This window comes from Myotis yumanensis, unplaced genomic scaffold, assembly GCF_028538775.1.
Source record: "Myotis yumanensis isolate MYYU_CA2020_CCGP unplaced genomic scaffold, mMyoYum1.0.hap1 SCAF_14, whole genome shotgun sequence".
Classification (NCBI taxonomy): Eukaryota; Metazoa; Chordata; class Mammalia; order Chiroptera; family Vespertilionidae; genus Myotis; species Myotis yumanensis.
Window position 1 is genome coordinate 32,001,139 of NW_027223765.1, and position 18,710 is coordinate 32,019,848.

Below are 18,710 nucleotides of genomic sequence, written 5' to 3' on the forward strand. Positions count from 1 at the left end.
TTTAAGGCAAGTTAAATTTGTATTACCTGGGGAACATCTTGGTGGAACATCTTTGGTTGACTGGAATGCAGATCTGAAGCTTAGAGAAAAGAGCTGGAGATGTGGATTTGAGAGTCATTAGTATTAAGTGATACTTGAAGCCTCTGTTGGAATGAATGAAATTTCCTCAGAAGATAAGGAGTGTGTTTCAGGTAAAATGAGGCTTCAGTAAAGATTGATAAGGTGGCCCTAACTGGTTTGGCTCAGTGGATAGAGCGTCGGCGTGCGGAATGAAGGGTCCCAGGTTCGATTCCAGTCAAGGGCATGTACCTTGGTTGCGGGCACATTCCCAGTAGGGAGTGTGCAGGAGGCAGCTGATCGATGTTTCTCTCTCATCAATGTTTCTAACTCTCTATCCTCCTCCTTTCCTCTCTGTAAAAAATCAATAAAATATATATATTTTTAAAAGATTGATAAGGTATTAGGAAGGTAGAAAGAGATAAGAGAGACTATTATCAGTGGAAGCAAGGAGATTTAATGTCAGCAACTAGAGAGAGGTAGACAAGGATGAGGCTGTTGGTGATTATTAGAGACTATGTCTTAAGAAAATAATTTGTAATTTTCATTGTCTGTTTACACATAACATAGTTATCATATAGTGTTTCTTGAAAAGGCCTTTAGTTGAAGTTCATGATTTTCAAAAGTTGCCTTTGTGTGTGTCTTTTTGCGTGTTTCAAAGTAAAAATTAATTTTAAGTAAAAATCAATTCTTTGTGGGTTGGTATCAGAAAACCATGAACTTGGAATGAGAGCTTTTTTCAAATAAGTTTATTCTTATTAATAGATAACATTTATACATTTAATGGGAATTTTTTTCCTTTTACACATAGGAATTATTATTAAAGTAAACACAGTACATATGTATACTGTTTTAAACCCTCACCCGAGGATATGTTTATTAATTTTTAGAGAGAGAGAGAGGAAGAGAGAGAAACATTGATCAGTTGCCTCCTGTGTGCTCCCCGATATAGGATTGTACCTGCAGCCTGGGTATGTGCCTTGACCTGGAATTGAACCCTCAGTTCCTTTAGTGTATAGGGACAGTGCTCCAACCAAATGAGCCACCCGGCCAGGGCCATATGTACACTTTTAAAGCTGGAAAATGGTCTTGCTATTTTCATTTATAAATATTTACATTTTTATAGTTCGACATATTTTCTTTTGTCATTAGCTCATAAAATTGGGTGATTTATTTTTATTTTGAGTTACTTGAAATTAAGTTCCTTCAATTATTTTATAACTCTGAGTTGTCTAATTATAGATTAAACAGTGCGATACCATTTTCTGGAAATGAAATTTGAATTAGAGATCTGAGAATGTGTACTGATCACATAAATAAGAGCTTGTTTGTTTTTAATTGTATAAGTAACATGGATATTTTTCTTTTTTGTAAAAAAATTTTAGCCCTAACCAGTTTGGCTCAGTGGATAGAGCGCTGGCCTGCGGACTGAAGTGTCCCAGGTTCAATTCTGGTCAAGGGCACATGCCTGGGTTTGTGGGCTCGATCCCCAGGAGGGGGCATGCAGGAGGCAGCCAATCAATGATTCTCTCATCATTGATGTTTCTTTCTATCTCTCTCTCCCTCTCTCTTCCTCTCTGAAATCAATAAAAATATTAAACATTAAAAAAAACACAATTAAAAAATTTTAATTATAGTACTCGAGATAATCCTAATTAATTTTGACCACTGAACCCCCCGCCTTCTAATACCTTTCCCAGAAGTAATAACTGTTATAAATATGGGGCATAAATTTTTATATTAGGCATTTTATATGCCAGGAACAGTTAGTGTAAAAGATTGATTAGGGATTAATTAAAAACTTGAGTCTTAGGAACCATTTTACACAAAGAAAGGAAATTGTAAAATTGAGGCTTTAAAAGTATGATATATTGTCTTAAGGTATAGTGTCTTCTCTTAAAAACTGAGAAAAAGACAAAAGAAAAACTTTGTGCAAGAATATTATGCAGCTATAAAAAAGAAGGAACTCTTACCATTTGCAACAGCATGGTTGGACCTGACGAGTAATATGCTAAGTGAAATAAGCCGGCCAGAGAAAGACAAGTATCACATGATCTCACTTATATGTGGAATCTAGTAAACAAAATAAACTGACAACAAAATAGATAAATTTATAAAGAAAGGAAGCAAGAATGTATTTCCAGTTCCAATGAATATCCTAATAACATTTAAATTAAAACATATTTTACCTCCTAATGTGAATTTTTTAGTTATTTTTGTTTTCAGAGGATTCTAGGCTTAAACAAGTAAACTGCAGTTATCTTAGTAGGCTCTGGTGACTTTTTTTCTTTCCCCTGGATTTGGGATGATATTTGATAAGAGAATTTTACTAGGATATTGGAGATGTGAATTCCATTCCTGACTATCAACTAATTAGCTGTATGACCTTAAGCCACTTTATCTTCTTAGGCCTAGTTCATAAAATAAGGCTGAGATTAAGATAGTTCTTTTCCAGCTCTTTAAATTGTAATTTCTGCTGGCATTTGGCTCTTAAGTCAAACCTACTGTTTAAAATTTGCCTGGGATTGCACTTTGGTGTCTGTTTGCGTAGGTACTGTATCAGTTATCTATAGCTAAGTAATAAACCACTCCAATACTTAGTGGCTTGATACAGCAACCATATATTTGCTTATGATCTTGTAGTTTGTCAATTAGGGTGGAGCCGAACTGGGTGGTTCTTCTGCTGGTCTCACCTGGGGTCACTAATGTGCAGATTGACTGGGCTGAACCATCTGACTCATATGTCTCATGGCTAGTACTGGCTATTATCTGGGCCTTCCTCTCCACATCATGTAGGTTCCAAGAGGATAATAAGCCCAAATGCACAGGTGCTTATTAAGCCTCTGTTTGTATCACATTTGCTGATGTTCCTTTGGCAAAAGCAAGTGACATGGTCAAACCCAGGGTTTGTGCTGGAGAGGACTCTACAATGGCATACACCAAGGAGACCATTAACATACAAGTCTACCATGGAGACCAAAGTGTACCCACCTAAACCCTATAAACTGAGGCATTGTTATATTGCCATTGACTGAATTGCTGCTATTGACTATCTGCCAGAATTTATTCAGTCTTCTGGTCCTATTTCATCTTGTATAGGCAGTCACACTTGTCATTACTTTTATCCACTATTTCAGCCATTTCTCCTGGTGTCCAAATAAGACTGGGACTGTCGAGATTTTGCCAGTTGGTGATCTGTATCAGGATGAAATTTCTAAGAATATGCTTTGTCTAAAAATGGGGCCCAAATATAACATAGTGTTTACAGACGGCAAGAAAGTGCTGCAGAGAAGTGGTGCTGGAAAGCTAAGAATCCTTTTTTGGTTTTACTTGAGACCAAAAAAAGATGGTTTCTTTGCCCACAGTTCCTTCATTTCTTTTTGTGTTTCCTCTCGTCTTATTTTAAGGAACTAATACAGTACCTAGTGTGTGGGTGTATGTGTGGGTATGTGTGGGGTTATGTGATCTAAGCTCTTTCTATGAGTTTGTCAGGACAGTGAGGAAATGCAATATTACCTATAAATAATTTGTTGGGTAGTTGCTCCTGTGTGATCATTGTTATTATTTTTGAGGTTGGTGATTTCATGGCCAGTGAAGTAATGAGTTAACTTTGTTTAAAACAGTGAACAGTAAACTAAAACAATCTTTGGGACCATTAGAGGCACAGAACAGGTTTTTAACATCATTAGAGCTAAAAGTTGTTTCACAGAGGAGGTAAATGAGAGGTAACATTTAAATAAATAACCCAAGATCACATAGCTAACAAGTAACAGAACTGACACCATGCTACTAAATGAATGTCTGTGTTGGAAGGAACATGGACAGGGGTACCTTGGTTTTGAATTCTGGCTTAGGACTTGTTAGAATCTAAGGCAGGTTTTTAAATATCATTAAGATTTCCTCATCTGTAAGATGATGATTACATCCTCTACACACAAGATTGTTATGAAGAATAACCAGAAAATATGAAAGAATATCTACTGTCTGGTGAATGTTCAGTAAATGCTGGCTTGTCTTTCTCAGTGCTCTTTCAACTGTATCAGGCTGCCTGCCTTTTACAATCACTACTTGCCATCTAACCAGTTTAAGTAAGGGTAGCTCAAAACAAGTAAGAAAGATGAGGGTTTTTTGGGCCTTTTTTGTATTTCAACTTCTCCTTCCCATATCTCTCCCTCTTCCACATTCCCTTGCCCTTTACCCTCCCTCTTTTCTTCCTCCCTCTCTCCTTTCCTCCCTCTCTCTCTCTCTCCCTCTTTCTCTTTATCTTCCTCTTCCCTTCCCTTTCCTCTCTTGATTCCCTAGAACTAATGACTTTTTCATGTTAAATTGCCTAAGAAAGTGCTGAATATGTTGCAGGTATCCTAATACCTAATGACTTCAAATATTTCCTTTATTTCCCTCTGTCATGTACTTGTGATCATGTACTTGTCACTGCTTCTTCAGGCTGGCCAATGTTGTGCAACTAAACCTTTGCATTTCAGAAACTGACATCTCTTTAGAAAGGAATTTGATATATAGAATAAGAGCTGGCAATAAAATTGCAGGTTTTTCTCAATTTTTGAATGGCTTATTTATGCGGCTAGTCAGAGAAGGGTTTCTGTCTCAGAACACAAGAACCATTCAGCTCTTTCATGACAGTGAGTACCGTGGATACACAAGATATGAAATAGGAGGAAGAGGACACTTGCTTCTGGGATTTTTTTTTTTTTATCTTGTGAACTAAGAGGATTCTCTTTTGGGAAGGCACCTGTAAGTAAAGATTTATTTACAGTGATGGAGTTTCATAAATAGAACAAGTAGATTCCTACTATAGTTTTTATATGCATTATTGGTTAAGTAGACTTTGGTTAGGAGAGTCTGGAAATCAAATCACCATTTAAATCACAGTGCCACTGTGATTATTTGTTGAATGTGTAAATGAATCAAACCAGTAAATTTCTAAATAAACGTTTTTAAAAGCCCTATTTTAAATTTTGGGGCTTGCTTTAGTGATATTTGTATATATTACACATGGTACACCTACATACATATTCATAAATTATGAAATTAAAAATCCTGGAAATTGTAGAATAGGGATTTAAAAAATATTTTTATTTATTTTAGAGAGAGGAAGGGAGAGAGAGAAATATCCATGTGAGAGAGAAACATCAATCAGTTGCCTGCTGCACATACCCTGACTGGGGATTGACCCTGGGTATGTGCCTTGACCTGGAATCGAACCCGTGACCTTTCAGAGCACAGGACAACACTCAACCAACTGATCTACACTGGACAGGGCAAGAATAGGGATCTTAACCAGGACTAGACCAGCGAGTTTCTGGATGGTGGGTAAACCCTCTTAAAATTCTATGCCAGATAATATCTGTGCATTTTTCTGGGAAGAGTACACAAAATATTCATAGTTACTAAGATTCTTAAAGACAGAGGTGAGTGGTCCTCAAAATATATGAACTTCAGCTTAGGACATATAAGATCTATTTCTGTATGTATGCGTATATTTACATATGTATGTGTTAAGCTGTTATACATTGCCTTAATGTTTATATCTGGTGTGAAATCAATGGTAAGTGATACACTTGATGGAATTGTGATCATCTTTGTCATATGTGATGAAACAATATTGAATACTTTGTCATAATTCTGTATCCTAAGCCATTCTTGGTATTATATTAATTTACCAGGAATTTGATAAAATCTATAGGTAAAACATATCAAGAGATTTATATGATTTGGCTCTTAACCTAAACTCCTCAGCAGCATGAAGAAAATTTAGGTGTTCCAGTTAGTGCTTGAATTCTGTACTTGGCTTGTAATCTGTATATTTAGTACTGGAAGAATCTCTTTTTTTCCCATTAATTTATATTTTAAATACAATCCCCCAAAAGGCTGAAATATATTATTTTCCTAGTGTCATTTCCTACAAGATTTGAATGAGTTATATATTTACACGAAGATTTTGGGCTTCACATTAGATTTCATCCAACATATTTAAAAGAAAGTTGGAAAGATTTATGCTTGTTGCGAGGGCTAATTTATTAATTTTTAAATTTTACAAGTGTTAATAAATATAGCTACTGAATTTTCAATAGCTCTCTTTTAGGTTGTCTAATAATACAGTTGCCACTCTCGTGAAAATATATGTGGCTGTGTATTTTAATTATTTTCTTAAAATTATACCTACATATATAGGTAGTCTTTGTGGTTTGAGTTCTAGTCATGATATAAAGCTAAGCTTATCAAAATTTTTAATACAGTTAAATTTTTAATACAGTTAAATTTTTAATAACATCTTTATTGAGGTGTAATTCACATACCATACCTCAGTTGTTTTTAGTATATTAACAGAGTTGTGCAACCATCACCACGATCTAATTTCAGAATAAAATTTTAAAGATAGTTTTTCTGTTTGTTTTGTTGTCATGCTTTTCCTTTTCACTTGAAACACAAAAACTGACATACTATTTTCTAAAAGTTTTCAAATGTTGAACTAAAAGACCAAGATAGGTCATAAGTGAAAGATACCCTTTAAGTATAATTAGGGCACTTAAAACGAAAATTCTTATTTAAAGAAAAGAAAGTGAACTCTTTTTTACTTTAGTGCATATACTTTGTTGAAGTTTTGTGTAGAATCTTCGAATAAGTTGTCAGTCATATGCAAAACTATGTCTACTTCTTAAAACTTGAATTGAGGAAGGAAATGCTTTGCACCAACATGGCAAATACTTCATTATAATAAGAACATTTCTGTTTCTTCCTCTTCATGATACTTTATTCATTGTACTGTATCTTTCTCTGAGAGGTAGAAACTCTTTAAGGAGCTGCCTTGATTTTTTTTTTATATGCATTTAAGCAGCATAAGCAGTGTTTGCAATATTTTGATAAAAGCAAATTTTTAATATCTTTGCTTTAATCTCCCTTAATTTTCAATATTGTCAGTGATGTATGATGTTTTTCTTTTTCTCTTAGTTTGGGCTTATAAACTCTTATTAAATGTAAATATCAAACATGGTTTATTCATAGCATTAAAGAATTAGAAGGATCAGTTTGTACTTTCATTATACATTGCTGTTTGCACTGATTGTACTTTGGGTGAAAACATGAGTGTAATAAGTACTAAAAAATGCAATTGCATGTAAATACAACTGAGTTTTTGTCTAGTCCCCTAATTCAAAATGACCCAGAGAAGGGCTTGCCAAGGGGCAAGGAAAAATTAGCACTTTTCAATCTTTAAAATATAGAAAAATACTTTATAAAAATGTATTTTTAATATTAATAGGTATGAATTATTTTAAAAAAATTTCTACAAAGTATTAAATATAACAGTGCTAAGAATTGCACAAAATGTCTCCTCATTGTTTTACTTATTTCCTATAGGAAAAGTAGCCATCAAAAAAGAAGACTTGTGTAACCACAGTGGTAAAGAAACTTGGTTTTCACTGCAGCCTATTGACTCCAATTCAGAGGTTCAGGTAAATATTAAGACGTAAGTGGTGTAAGAGATTATCACACAAAGAAAATGAATGAAAAACAAATTATACTAATTCATATACATAGAGCTTATACCTTATTTTAAATTCTGGCACCAAATATTATAGACCTTTGGGTAATGTATAGTTAGAAGGAAATTCCTTACCACATGAATTCAGGAATAATACTTCTGTGTGTGCATATATGAGTTTGGGAAGGTTATATTAGGGGGGCATTTTCCCCCTTCCTTAGTTCTTTTGTTTCAGTTACAGTGACAAATTATTAAAGCTTTTTCAGATGGGGAAAAGTTTTAAAGGAAGAACATGTTTTATTGACTCTGACTTTGAGGAGAATCCCTAGATGTCTGTGATTTCATCTGTCCTGACCTGGATGCTTTACTTTATTCTCTAGTTAACTAGGCTTAGGAAAATGCTATTAATTCAAACCATGCTTGAGCTCACCAGACAGTACCTTTATTTTCACACCCATCCTTCCTATTGTTCACCTTTTATTTTTTTAATTTGAAAGGGGTCCATTACTCTTTTTAAAGCTCTTCTTTCCTCTTGCCAAAATAAGAGGTCTTACAGATTCTATATGTGAGTAAAGATGGATATTTAGCCATGTATCTTTTCTTTTTAAAAAAATCCTCACATAAGGATATGTTTCTATTGATTTTAGAGAGAGAGAAAGGGAGAGGGAGCAAGAGAGAGAAACATCAATGTGAGAGAGAAACATCGATCAGTTGTCTCCTGTACACACCCCAACCGGGGATCGAACCCTCAACCTTTCAGTGTATGGGATAGCACTCCAACCAACTGAACCATTCTGGCCAGGGTTAGCCATGTATCTTAACTTTCTATTTGGTTTTGAAAAATCTGAATTTCTCTTAGAAATTGTTATTTCTAGCTAAAAGGAATCCTTTTTTAATAACCCTATTTATTTATAAAATATGGTAAGGATTGTGAAACCATTTCCCGAAGGCATAATTGCAAGCAGAATTCTTCCTCTCTAGAAGAAGCTATAATTTGCTACTGTGACTCAAACAGAAGTTTAAGACAAGAAAAAAGTGCTGCGCACACATCCACAGATATTTGCAAATAAAGTGTTTCCTCATAACCTCTCAAGCATTCTCTTTGGTTAAATTCTTAAAAAATTAAGTATTGGTATACTAAAACCCCTTCTTAAGCACAAAATATAATTAAAACTTTTTCTGTTTTATCCACTGTCCCCCATTTTAATGTTCTTTTCTTTCCTCTTGACAATAACTGTTGTTCAGATCCCAATTATACAGTATGGTAAATGATCAAGTGAGAGGCAATGTGGTGAAGTGCAAAGGGTTTTAAAGTAGAAGCCAGAAAATTTAGGTCTTAATTGTCATATGTGATTACTTTACTGACCTTGAATTTTATTTTTATAAAATGGAAATAAAAGTTAACATGTTGACTCATCTGATGTAAGAATTAAGTGAAATACCTTTAAGAATATTTTGAAAGCTGTTACATACTATCCAAATATAAAGTATCTGTTTACCACCAGTTGATCCAGTGGCCATTTCCCTATATACACCTCTATGAAAAGGCAGATATGAAAGTTTTAAAGTACCAGTTTTTAAAAATAGTTTTAACAAAAAGCAAGATAATAGGCTTTGAGAATTTGATCTAAAATGAACTTTGAGTTATTTTAAGATGCAGTTTTTAAAAATCCATTCTTATGACCAATATAAATTTTCTAAAGGATTTTAGAGCCCTAGCTCTCAAAAAGTAGAAATGTCAGCATTTTTTATTTGCTATGAGTTATTTTCATGAACATGAGTTATAATCTTTATAGCTCTTTATTCTTTTTTTTAATATATTTTATTGATTTTTTTTACAGAGAGGAAGGGAGAGGAATAGAGAGTTAGAAACATCGATGAGAGAGAAACATCGATCAGCTGCCTCCTGCACACTCCCTACTGGGGATGTGCCCGCAATTAAGGTACATGCCCTTGACTGGAATCGAACCTGGGACCCTTGAGTCTGCAGGCAGACGCTCTATCCACTGAGCCAAACCAGTTAGGGCAGCTCTTTATTCTTAAATGAAACTTACTTAGTAAAAGCTCACTATTTAAAATAAATTTGGAAAGAAGAATACTTTAGGGGGTGGGAAGAATGTATAACATTTTTCAAGTTAATATGGCACCATTGGGAATATTGTTATTTGGCCCCAAAACTGATCTAGGAATAGTTAATTAACTTTGTGAGTCTAGAAAACATAGAAAAGCAGTCTGTGATTCATACAGCCCCTACTTGTTAGTGAATTTGTTAATTTGCATAAGTTTTACAAAGTTTTATAAAAGTATGGAAATGAGAGCTATTGATGGAGCCATAGGAAAAAGCTATAAGACAGATTAATTCAGCAGGAATTCCATCTAATAATTACTATTGGTAATTATGTCAGTCTATACCAACCAAGTACTTAATATACATTATCTCATTTAATCTTCAGAACGGGATTATGAGGTATAGGTAGCATTACCTCCATTTTACAAATAAAGAAATGGATTCTTAAAGGCTGAATGATGTCTCCAAAGTCACAGCACTATTAAGTAATGGAGCCATGATTACAATAGAGATCTTGGGTGATTCTAAAACTCTAACCACAGTGCTTTACTGCCTTTTACTGTTCTGTAAACAGTAGGAGGATACCTTAGGGAACATCTGAGTATTAGGAACACAAGCCTACTCAAAAAGATCAAAGAAAAAGGAAGGGACATTAGAAAGTTCCTAGGGAACTTCTTGGAGTATAATTACAGGAACTTCAGTTTGGCCAGTAAGAGCTAGAAAGTTGTTAGGCATTTACAGAGGAGCTGTATTTTAAGTAGAGGTCAGGTTCTTACAATAATAGACTAGATACTGTTCAAATAGTCATTTTTAAGTACTTTAATTTCTCATAAAATACACTAAAATATTGGATAGTCGGTTTGTTTTGGTTGACCTCTACATAAAACAACTGGCTTGCATTTGAGGCCATGGTATAGGTAAAATATATATTGTATCTGTAAACTTCCACTCAGTGAGCAGTAGATATTGCCGGAGGCACATGGGAACTGATACTCACTGATTCATTGCTCCCTACTCTTATGCTCACTGTGTTCATTGAGTGTAAGTGCTCACTGTTTAAATAGTATTTATTTTCTTTTCATATTCATTTTGTAAAGTGAGTAGTTAATTTTTTTCTCTCTCATTAATTACTCACTTTGCAAAATGAAAAGGAAAGGAAAAACTATGTGATGAGATTCTGTTGTATTCTTTCAAAATTTTTATTTGTTGATTGACTTTAGAGAGAGAGGAAGGGAGCAAGAGAAACATTGATTTGTTGTTCCACTTATTTACATATTCATTGGTTGAATCTTATATGTGCCCTGACTGCGGATTGAGCCCGAAACCTTGACATATCGAATGACACTTTAACCAACTGAGCTACCTGGCCAAGGCTGTATTCTTTTTGTATGTCTGATGAGACTGCATGTCTCTCCTTAGGCTTCTCTTCATAAATACACTCTTAATTTCTTGTTAACAGCTTTATAAAAAAAAAAAAAAGCCCACGACAGCCTTTGAGTCTACATGATCATAAAGCCCCCTCACTCTCTAAGATCTGACTCATTTCTCTGGCACAATTTAGAGAGAGAATCTGGCCAAACTTGGGTCAGATGTCCACTGCAGTCTGATTTGATATGACTGTAGGTAGTCACTTTAGAGAAATCTGTTTTGGGAGCTTTGGGTAGGCATGTTCCCCAAGAAAGGGGTTTGGGTAGAGGAAGTGATTGGTATCTCTACTTCAGAGGTTAAGATGTTTGATTTCCTAGTTCTACCACTAATAGTCATTTGTACCCAAAATAGTTGCTAACCTACAAGTAGTTACCTGAGGATCTTCATCTGTGAAATGAGAACTTAGGATTCCCCAGGATTCCCTTCAGTTTCAGTAGCAAGATAAAAGTAATTTAGCCCTGAAATGAAAAGATCCCAGTAGTAGTAAGATGGGTTTTATACCAAAACAGTTGAAAAATTGCTATAAACTCTAACCTCTTACCTGGACTTGTTTCCTAGATGCTTTATTATTGCGTTTAATCATGTTAATTATTTTAACTCTAAAATCACTCTAATCTGCCTTCATACTCCACAGTGGATCAGAGAGAGAGCACAACAGCTCTCACTAGTGTTGCCCATGACATTGTGTCACTAAGTCTAATGGACTTGGTCCTTCTCTTACATGGCTTTTCAGCAGCTTTTTGATATTGTTGACCACTCTCTCCTTTTTAAAGCATTCTCTTCTTTAGTTTCTGGTCATCCTCCTACTTCACTTGGAATTATTTGTCCACTAGAGGCCCAGTGCACGGATTTGTGCACCGGTGGGGTTTCTTGCCCTGGCCTGCGGGGATCGGGCCAAAATGGGCTCTCCAACATCCCCCGAGGGGTTCCAGATTGCGAGAGGGCAGTTCTTAAGTGACACACCCCAGAATCAGGCTCCCTCCTCTCTGGTTCCGGGTGCATCACCCGAGAACCGAGAACCGCAGCTGCCAAGTCACTGCAGTTTGGCTGCTCCTGTGTTGAGCGTCTGCGCCCTGGTGGTCAGTGCGCATCATAGCTACCGGTTGAACAGCCGGTTGCTTAGACTTTCATGCATATAGATATTCTTTGCTGCATACGTGAAATTAAATTGGATTGAGTTGGTGCCTCTTCCTATAAATCCTCTTTTGGCTTTGGTGATCTGCAGCCATGCTGTTAGCTATTTGGTCCTGGAACTCATAACAAACTAAATATTTCTTTCTTTATTTCTTAGGTACTATGATAAAGAGCATGCCTTTACATAAGACTGATTAAACCAAATCTCTCATATGTGGAAGTTGGTACTCTCATTAATTAAGGGTGTTTGTCTCACACAACCTGTACAAGCAGTAAATCCAGATATACCGTCAATCACATCCTTTTGATGTAATTGCTTAGTTAATAAGTCTTTACCAACAAGCTGATCTTGAATTTCTGGGTCATGCCATAAGTTATTGTTTTTGTAGTTTTTCTTTTGTATTCTGTCCTCTTTAAGCATTTAAAAAAAGAAATGCATTGATTATAACTAATAAAATAAATCGGGGTTTTTTTACATGCCCGTTAAGACATTGGAATTTGTAGGTTGATTTAAAAAAATTTAGCCCTGGCCAGATGGCTCAGTTGACTGGAGTGTTGTCCCATGCACTAAAGTGTTCTGGGTTCCATTCCCAGCCAGAGCACATCCCTAGGTTGCGGGTTTGATCCTCAGTCTGGGAGCGTGCAGGAGGTAGCCAATCAGTGTGTCTCTCTCTCCCCCTGTCTTCCTCTCTAAAATCAATAAAAGCATATTGCCCTGACCAGTGTGTTTCAGTGGTTAGAGCATTGGCCTGGGCAACAAAGGGACTCAGGTTCGATTCCCAGTCAAGGGCACATACCTGGGTTGTGGGTTCGCTCCCTGCCCCTGGTCAGGGTGTGTGGGGGAGGCAACCAGCTGATGTCTCTCTCACATCGATGTTTCTCTCTCCCATTGTCCATCCCTTCCTTCCACTCTTTATGAAAAATCAATGAAAAATATATCCTCAGGTCAGGATTAACAAAACAAAATAATAATAATAATAATAATAATAAAAGGCATATTCTTCGGTAAGGATTAATTAATTTAAAAATTAAGAAATTTAAATTTGTAAACATGAAATAACAAAGGAATGAACCTTCTAAATCATAATAAATACTTCTTTAAGGAGAAAAAGAAAACTATCCATACATAAATAAGAGGTAGTAAATAAAACCTTTATTTTGCATCTGACAGGTAGTTGTGTCCAAAATAGTTTACAGATTTAATTACTGTATATGAAAACATCTGTCAGAAGTCTAGAAATTGAGATATTTTCCCCTCATATGTTAAAAAAAACTTACCAGTTGAAATATACTGAGTTCTTTTATGTAGAATATTGTTAAAATTTGATATTTTGTGATGAAAACTAAAACTGTTTAGACTCGAGATTTTAAGAGCATGCATTGTATTTTATTCAAATATCTATATTCATCTGAGTTTCCCAAACTGTATGCAGAAATTCACATATCTTCTATAGCGTATCAAGAATAACATAATATAAAATTAACATAACATTTTTCTGTGTGAAATTTTTGTAAAACTAATTGAAATAAAGTTAGCATATAAAATATTGAACTTTCAGACAGTACCAGAATAATGTAAGTTCCTAAATATGCTAATACAGATTAAAGTGATAAAGTTGAATATATCAACCTAACACACTCAATGCTATGGAATACATAAAGAATAATACCTTCCAAGAATTTGGTTTCTTTTTCATTAAAAATAGAGAATATAGTGCCAGATATCTGATCATTCCAGTGTTTTCTGACATCTATAAAAGGTATGTTATTGTGTTATTGAATCTCCCTTAAATATTGGATAAAAAAGTAGTTGTGGACCAAATCACATTGCATGTTTCTGATCAAACATAATTCCTTGTCAGTCTTATAGTTTCCTCTTTGTAGGCAATGGCTCTGTTTTTCTAGTTGCTTTTAAGATTTTCTCTTTATCTTATGGTTTCATCAGTTTTTACTGTGCTCTGTCTACTTGTTGTTTTCTTTATATTTATCCTACTTGGGTGTTCCTGGGGGCACTTGAATCTTTGCCTTAATGTCATTCTTCAGTTTTAGAAAATTCCAGGCAATTATCTCTTCATCTGTTTGTTTGTTTTTCCCTTTCCTATTCTTTCTCCTCTCTTCTGGGACTACAATTACATGAATAATAGACTATTTGCGCTCTCTCTCTCTCATCTCTGCTTCATTTGTGAATATTTTCTACTGACTAATCTATCTCCTATTTTATTAATCCTTTTTTTTAGCTGTGGATAATTTGCTGTTAAATACATTTTCATTTTGATTATTTTATTGCTTAATTCTAAATTTTTCATTTGATGCATTTAATAGTTTCCACTTATTTGCTAGATATTTTTCCTATCTTAAACATTTTTTTCCTGTCATTTTTTAAAATTGAATTTCTTTGGGTTGACATTGGATTGTTATGAATTAAACAGCTATTTTAACCTCTGTCAGTTACTCCAACATCTGCATCTTCTGTAAATCTGCTTCCTTTTGTCAGTTTTTTGTTTTTGTTTTTGGTGTTTGTCTTGTATTCTGGCATGCTCAGTAATTTTTGATGGAATGCTAGACATTGAAATATGAAATATTTTAGAAATAATTTGAAGCTCTGGATTTTTTTTTTTTTCTTCCTCCAGAGATTTACTTTTGCTTTTGGCATGTGGGTAGATTAGAGTTAGTTTATCTTAATCCAGTTAGGGATTTGGCTGATTCTATGCTAGGTTCCTGTCTGTAAGGACTGGTCTATGCTCATTCTTACTCCTCAGGCATAGTCCCTCAGAGATTCTAACAGAAAGCCTAGGTGTTTACTATCTCCAATTTTTTTTTTAAATAATTTTTGTTGACTTCAGAGAGGAAGGGAGAGGGAGAAACATCATTGATGAGAGAGAACCATCAATCAGCTGCCTCCTGCATACCCCATACTGGGGACTGAGCCCACAACCCAGGCATACGCCCCCGACTGGAATTGAACCCGGGACCCTTCAGTCCGCAGGCTGACACTCTATCCACTGGGCTAAATCAGCCAGAGCACTATCTCCAATTTTTATCTGCCCAGCACCATGAGGCTGTGGAATGCTTTGATTAAGATTGGCATCTCTGGCCACTGGGAAGTTAGGAAGACCCATTCAACAAGCTTCCTCAGATACCCCATCAGCAGCTTCTGATTTTTGTGTGTGTTTTGGGGGGGGTGGGGTGGGGGGGTTGGTTAATTCTCACCAGAGGATATTTTTTGTCCATTGATTTTTAGAGAGAGTGGAAGAGAGGGAGAGAGAGAGATGGAGCAAGAGACACTGATGTGAGACTGACACATAGATTGGTTGACTCCCACACATGCTCTGACCGGGGCCAGGGATCAAACCTGCAACCCAGGTACGTGACCTTGACTGGGAATTGAACCCTCAACCCTTCAGTGCGTAGGCCGATGCTTTGACCACTTAGCAGCACTGGCCAGGGTAGCAGCTTCTGTTTTACATCTCATTGGCCAGAACTGTATCATATGGCTATCGTTTGCCACTATCCCTGGCTTCAAGAGAGAATAGAAAATATTTTGCTGACTCATAACTGCCCTCTAAAAAAACAACTTGTTTTGCTACAATCCAGATATACAAAATGATGACAGGTTTTTGTGTGACTGTATTAAAGAATACCAAATTTTCTAAAATGTTCAAAGATTTAGGTTTCTGACACTGAAAAGTAGCTTCACATATTTTTTAAAACATTTTTTTTCATTTTTCTTTACTAAACAAAAGCAATACACACTGGTAGTAGAAACTTTAAAGTCTAAATGAGCAAAAAGAAAAAATCTGAAATCCTACCAACAAAAGTTAACTTCTTTCAATGTTTTAGTAGTTGGAGTTGGAGTAATTTTACAGTGATATATGCACAAGTGTATTTTATCAAAATAAAATACAAATTAACATTATATTATACACCCTATTTTGTAACTTGTTTCTTTTACTAAGTATCATGTACATATTTCCATATTAAAGTATACATTGAGGTAGTATTTTACCTCATTTTTTAGAAGTCATAATTTTTTAAATTTAATTCATAATGCTTTTTAATTTTAATGTTCCACACTAATAGTATGTCTTGTCTCCTATTCTGTACCAACTCTTTTCTTGACCAGGTTAATACACAATTATGTTATTCTTGGCTAATACCAAAGGAATGTTATGTTTACCAGCCAGTGGGAGTAATGAACATGTTAAGTAGGCTCTGACTCAATGATAATGATTCCTGGTAAAATCCCTTTATCTTATTTCTAGGCTCGACTTGATACAGTGCAATGATTTTTAGTTATGAATGAAATTATTATACTTTTTCTCTCCTCCACTTTAAAGGTTTTTTTTATTTTCTTAGAAATAGAGATTCTAGATGTTCCTTGGAGACAGTAGGGAGTGCCTTGTCAGCATACAGTTTCTACCATAAAATGCACACATGTTAAAATAGTAAAACTGCTTTGAGATGCAAATGTTGGTATAGTTGGCTAGGCTCACTAAGTGACACACACATGCTGACAGGACAGCAGACATGATTTAAAATTCCACTTGAGTAATATTACAGATTACTACAGATCATGGACCTCTTCAAGGTCATGCTTGAATAGCAGGGATTGTGAATATTAAATACAGGACAACAAAAGATGTGTTTTATAAATTATACTAGAGGCCTGATGCACGAAATTCGTGCAAGGAGCTCAGCCCTTGAAACCCCGGCTTCATCTGGAAGTTGGGACAGTCATTAGTCATTCTGCCATTTGGTCTAATTAGCATATTAGCGCTTTATTATATAGGATATGACTTTATAAATATCTGTGCCTACATTTTTAGTGGAAGATTTGCTTAATTTAATTCTAAATCCATCTAACCGCTAATTTTACTACCACTGGTGCCTTTCTTTAGAGCTTGGCTTTCTCATGCAGTTTTTGTGTTGAGACCAATCAATATTTATTGCTCATCACTAACTATCAATCTAACCCTGAGCTTTGTACTAGTATTTAGTGAATCTCAGATTCACTCTTGTCTAACAAATCCTCATAAAATAGTGAAGCTGATTCAGGTTACATTTCTGTGAAAGAATATCTGAAAGGGTTTGTTTCAAAAAGGAACAGTGAGTAGATAATGAACTTTATTACCTCTAATGAAATTACTTATGTCATCAGCCCGTGGACATCACACCCCTGAAATCTCCACATGGCACCATGGGAATCTGTCTTGTCAGCTGGGTGGAGATAATCCAGCACCAGATTCTTAACCAGTGCAGAATTGCTCATAAACCAGTGCAGAATTGCTTATCATCAGTGGCAGAATAGAAATACTAAGTTCTAGATTATATTGTTCCTAAGCCTTAGCTTCTTTAAAAGTTGATAGTTTGCTTTAAATTTATACTTCTGAATTTTTAAAAATTCATTTATTAATGACTATAAAAGTGCTCCGTTGTTTTTAGTATCCCATTTCTCCATCAGTGCTCTTGGCCATCTATTGCTATCTTTTGTTTATTGTTTCCCCAACTAGATTGTGAGCTTCTTTATATGTCAGTGGTTCTCGACCTTCCTAATCCTCGACCCTTTAGTGCAGTTCCTCATGTTGTGGTGACCCCCAATTTCATTGTTACAAATTGAACACCCCAACTCCTTTGAAGTATCCTCTCTCCATATAATTAGCTTTTATAATTAGCTTTTATTTCAAAATTCCCTAAAACATAAGGGTTACCTGTCTTTGTAATCCATGATATTTGAGATACATAAATATTTGTTTGCCGAAACCGGTTTGGCTCAGTGGATAGAGCGTCGGCCTGCGGACTCAAAGGCCCCAGGTTCGATTCCGGTCAAGGGCATGTACCTGGGTTGCAGGCACATCCCCAGTAGGGGATGTGCAGGAGGCAGCTGGTCGATGTTTCTCTCTCATCGATGTTTCTGACTCTCTATCTCTCTCTCCCTTCCTCTCTGTAAAAAATCAATAAAATATATTTTTAAAAAAAATATTTGTTGAACTAGCATAAAGTTCTTAGATTTGAATACCTAAGCATTCAAATGTTTGATATAAGCATTTGACTATTTCTTATCTTTCAGATTTTGATCTACATTGCTGGGTATTAGTCATTTAATAGGTACTTAATGTGGGCAAAGCTATGTGTTAGGGATCACTAATATTTAGTGCATAACTAAATATAATGAGTTTCATTTGACAAAATATGTACCTTTAATATTTTGTCAACAAAACAGATTACTCAATTTATAATATTTTTTGTCATTATAGGGTAAAGTTCACCTTGAATTAAAGCTGAATGAGCTGATAACAGAGAATGGAACTGTGTGCCAGCAGCTTGTTGTACAGTAAGCATATTTCTTTTACTTAAAATCAACTAGAAATAATTGTCCATTTTGTATTCTTTGAATCTTAAGCCAACTCCCTATTTTAAATACTTTAGAAATTTTTTTTCAGAAATGAAACTATGCCATTTCCTTATTAAGTTGATTTCCAATTTATTTTCTTATATGTAGTCTACTCAGGTTCTGATACGCCATTA

The 18,710-nt window shown here is 35.2% G+C and overlaps 1 protein-coding gene across 2 annotated transcripts in view; it reads left to right on the top strand.

The window, feature by feature from the left end:
• RASA2 (RAS p21 protein activator 2) overlaps window positions 1-18,710 on the top strand; it is a 119,765-nt gene that overhangs the window by 35,161 nt on the left and 65,894 nt on the right. For both annotated transcript variants that reach the window (XM_070433527.1, XM_070433528.1), the window contains exons 4-5: window positions 7,432-7,526; window positions 18,440-18,516. In XM_070433527.1, coding sequence (XP_070289628.1) covers window positions 7,432-7,526; window positions 18,440-18,516 — 172 coding nt within the window. The remainder of the gene's footprint in view (window positions 1-7,431; window positions 7,527-18,439; window positions 18,517-18,710) is intronic.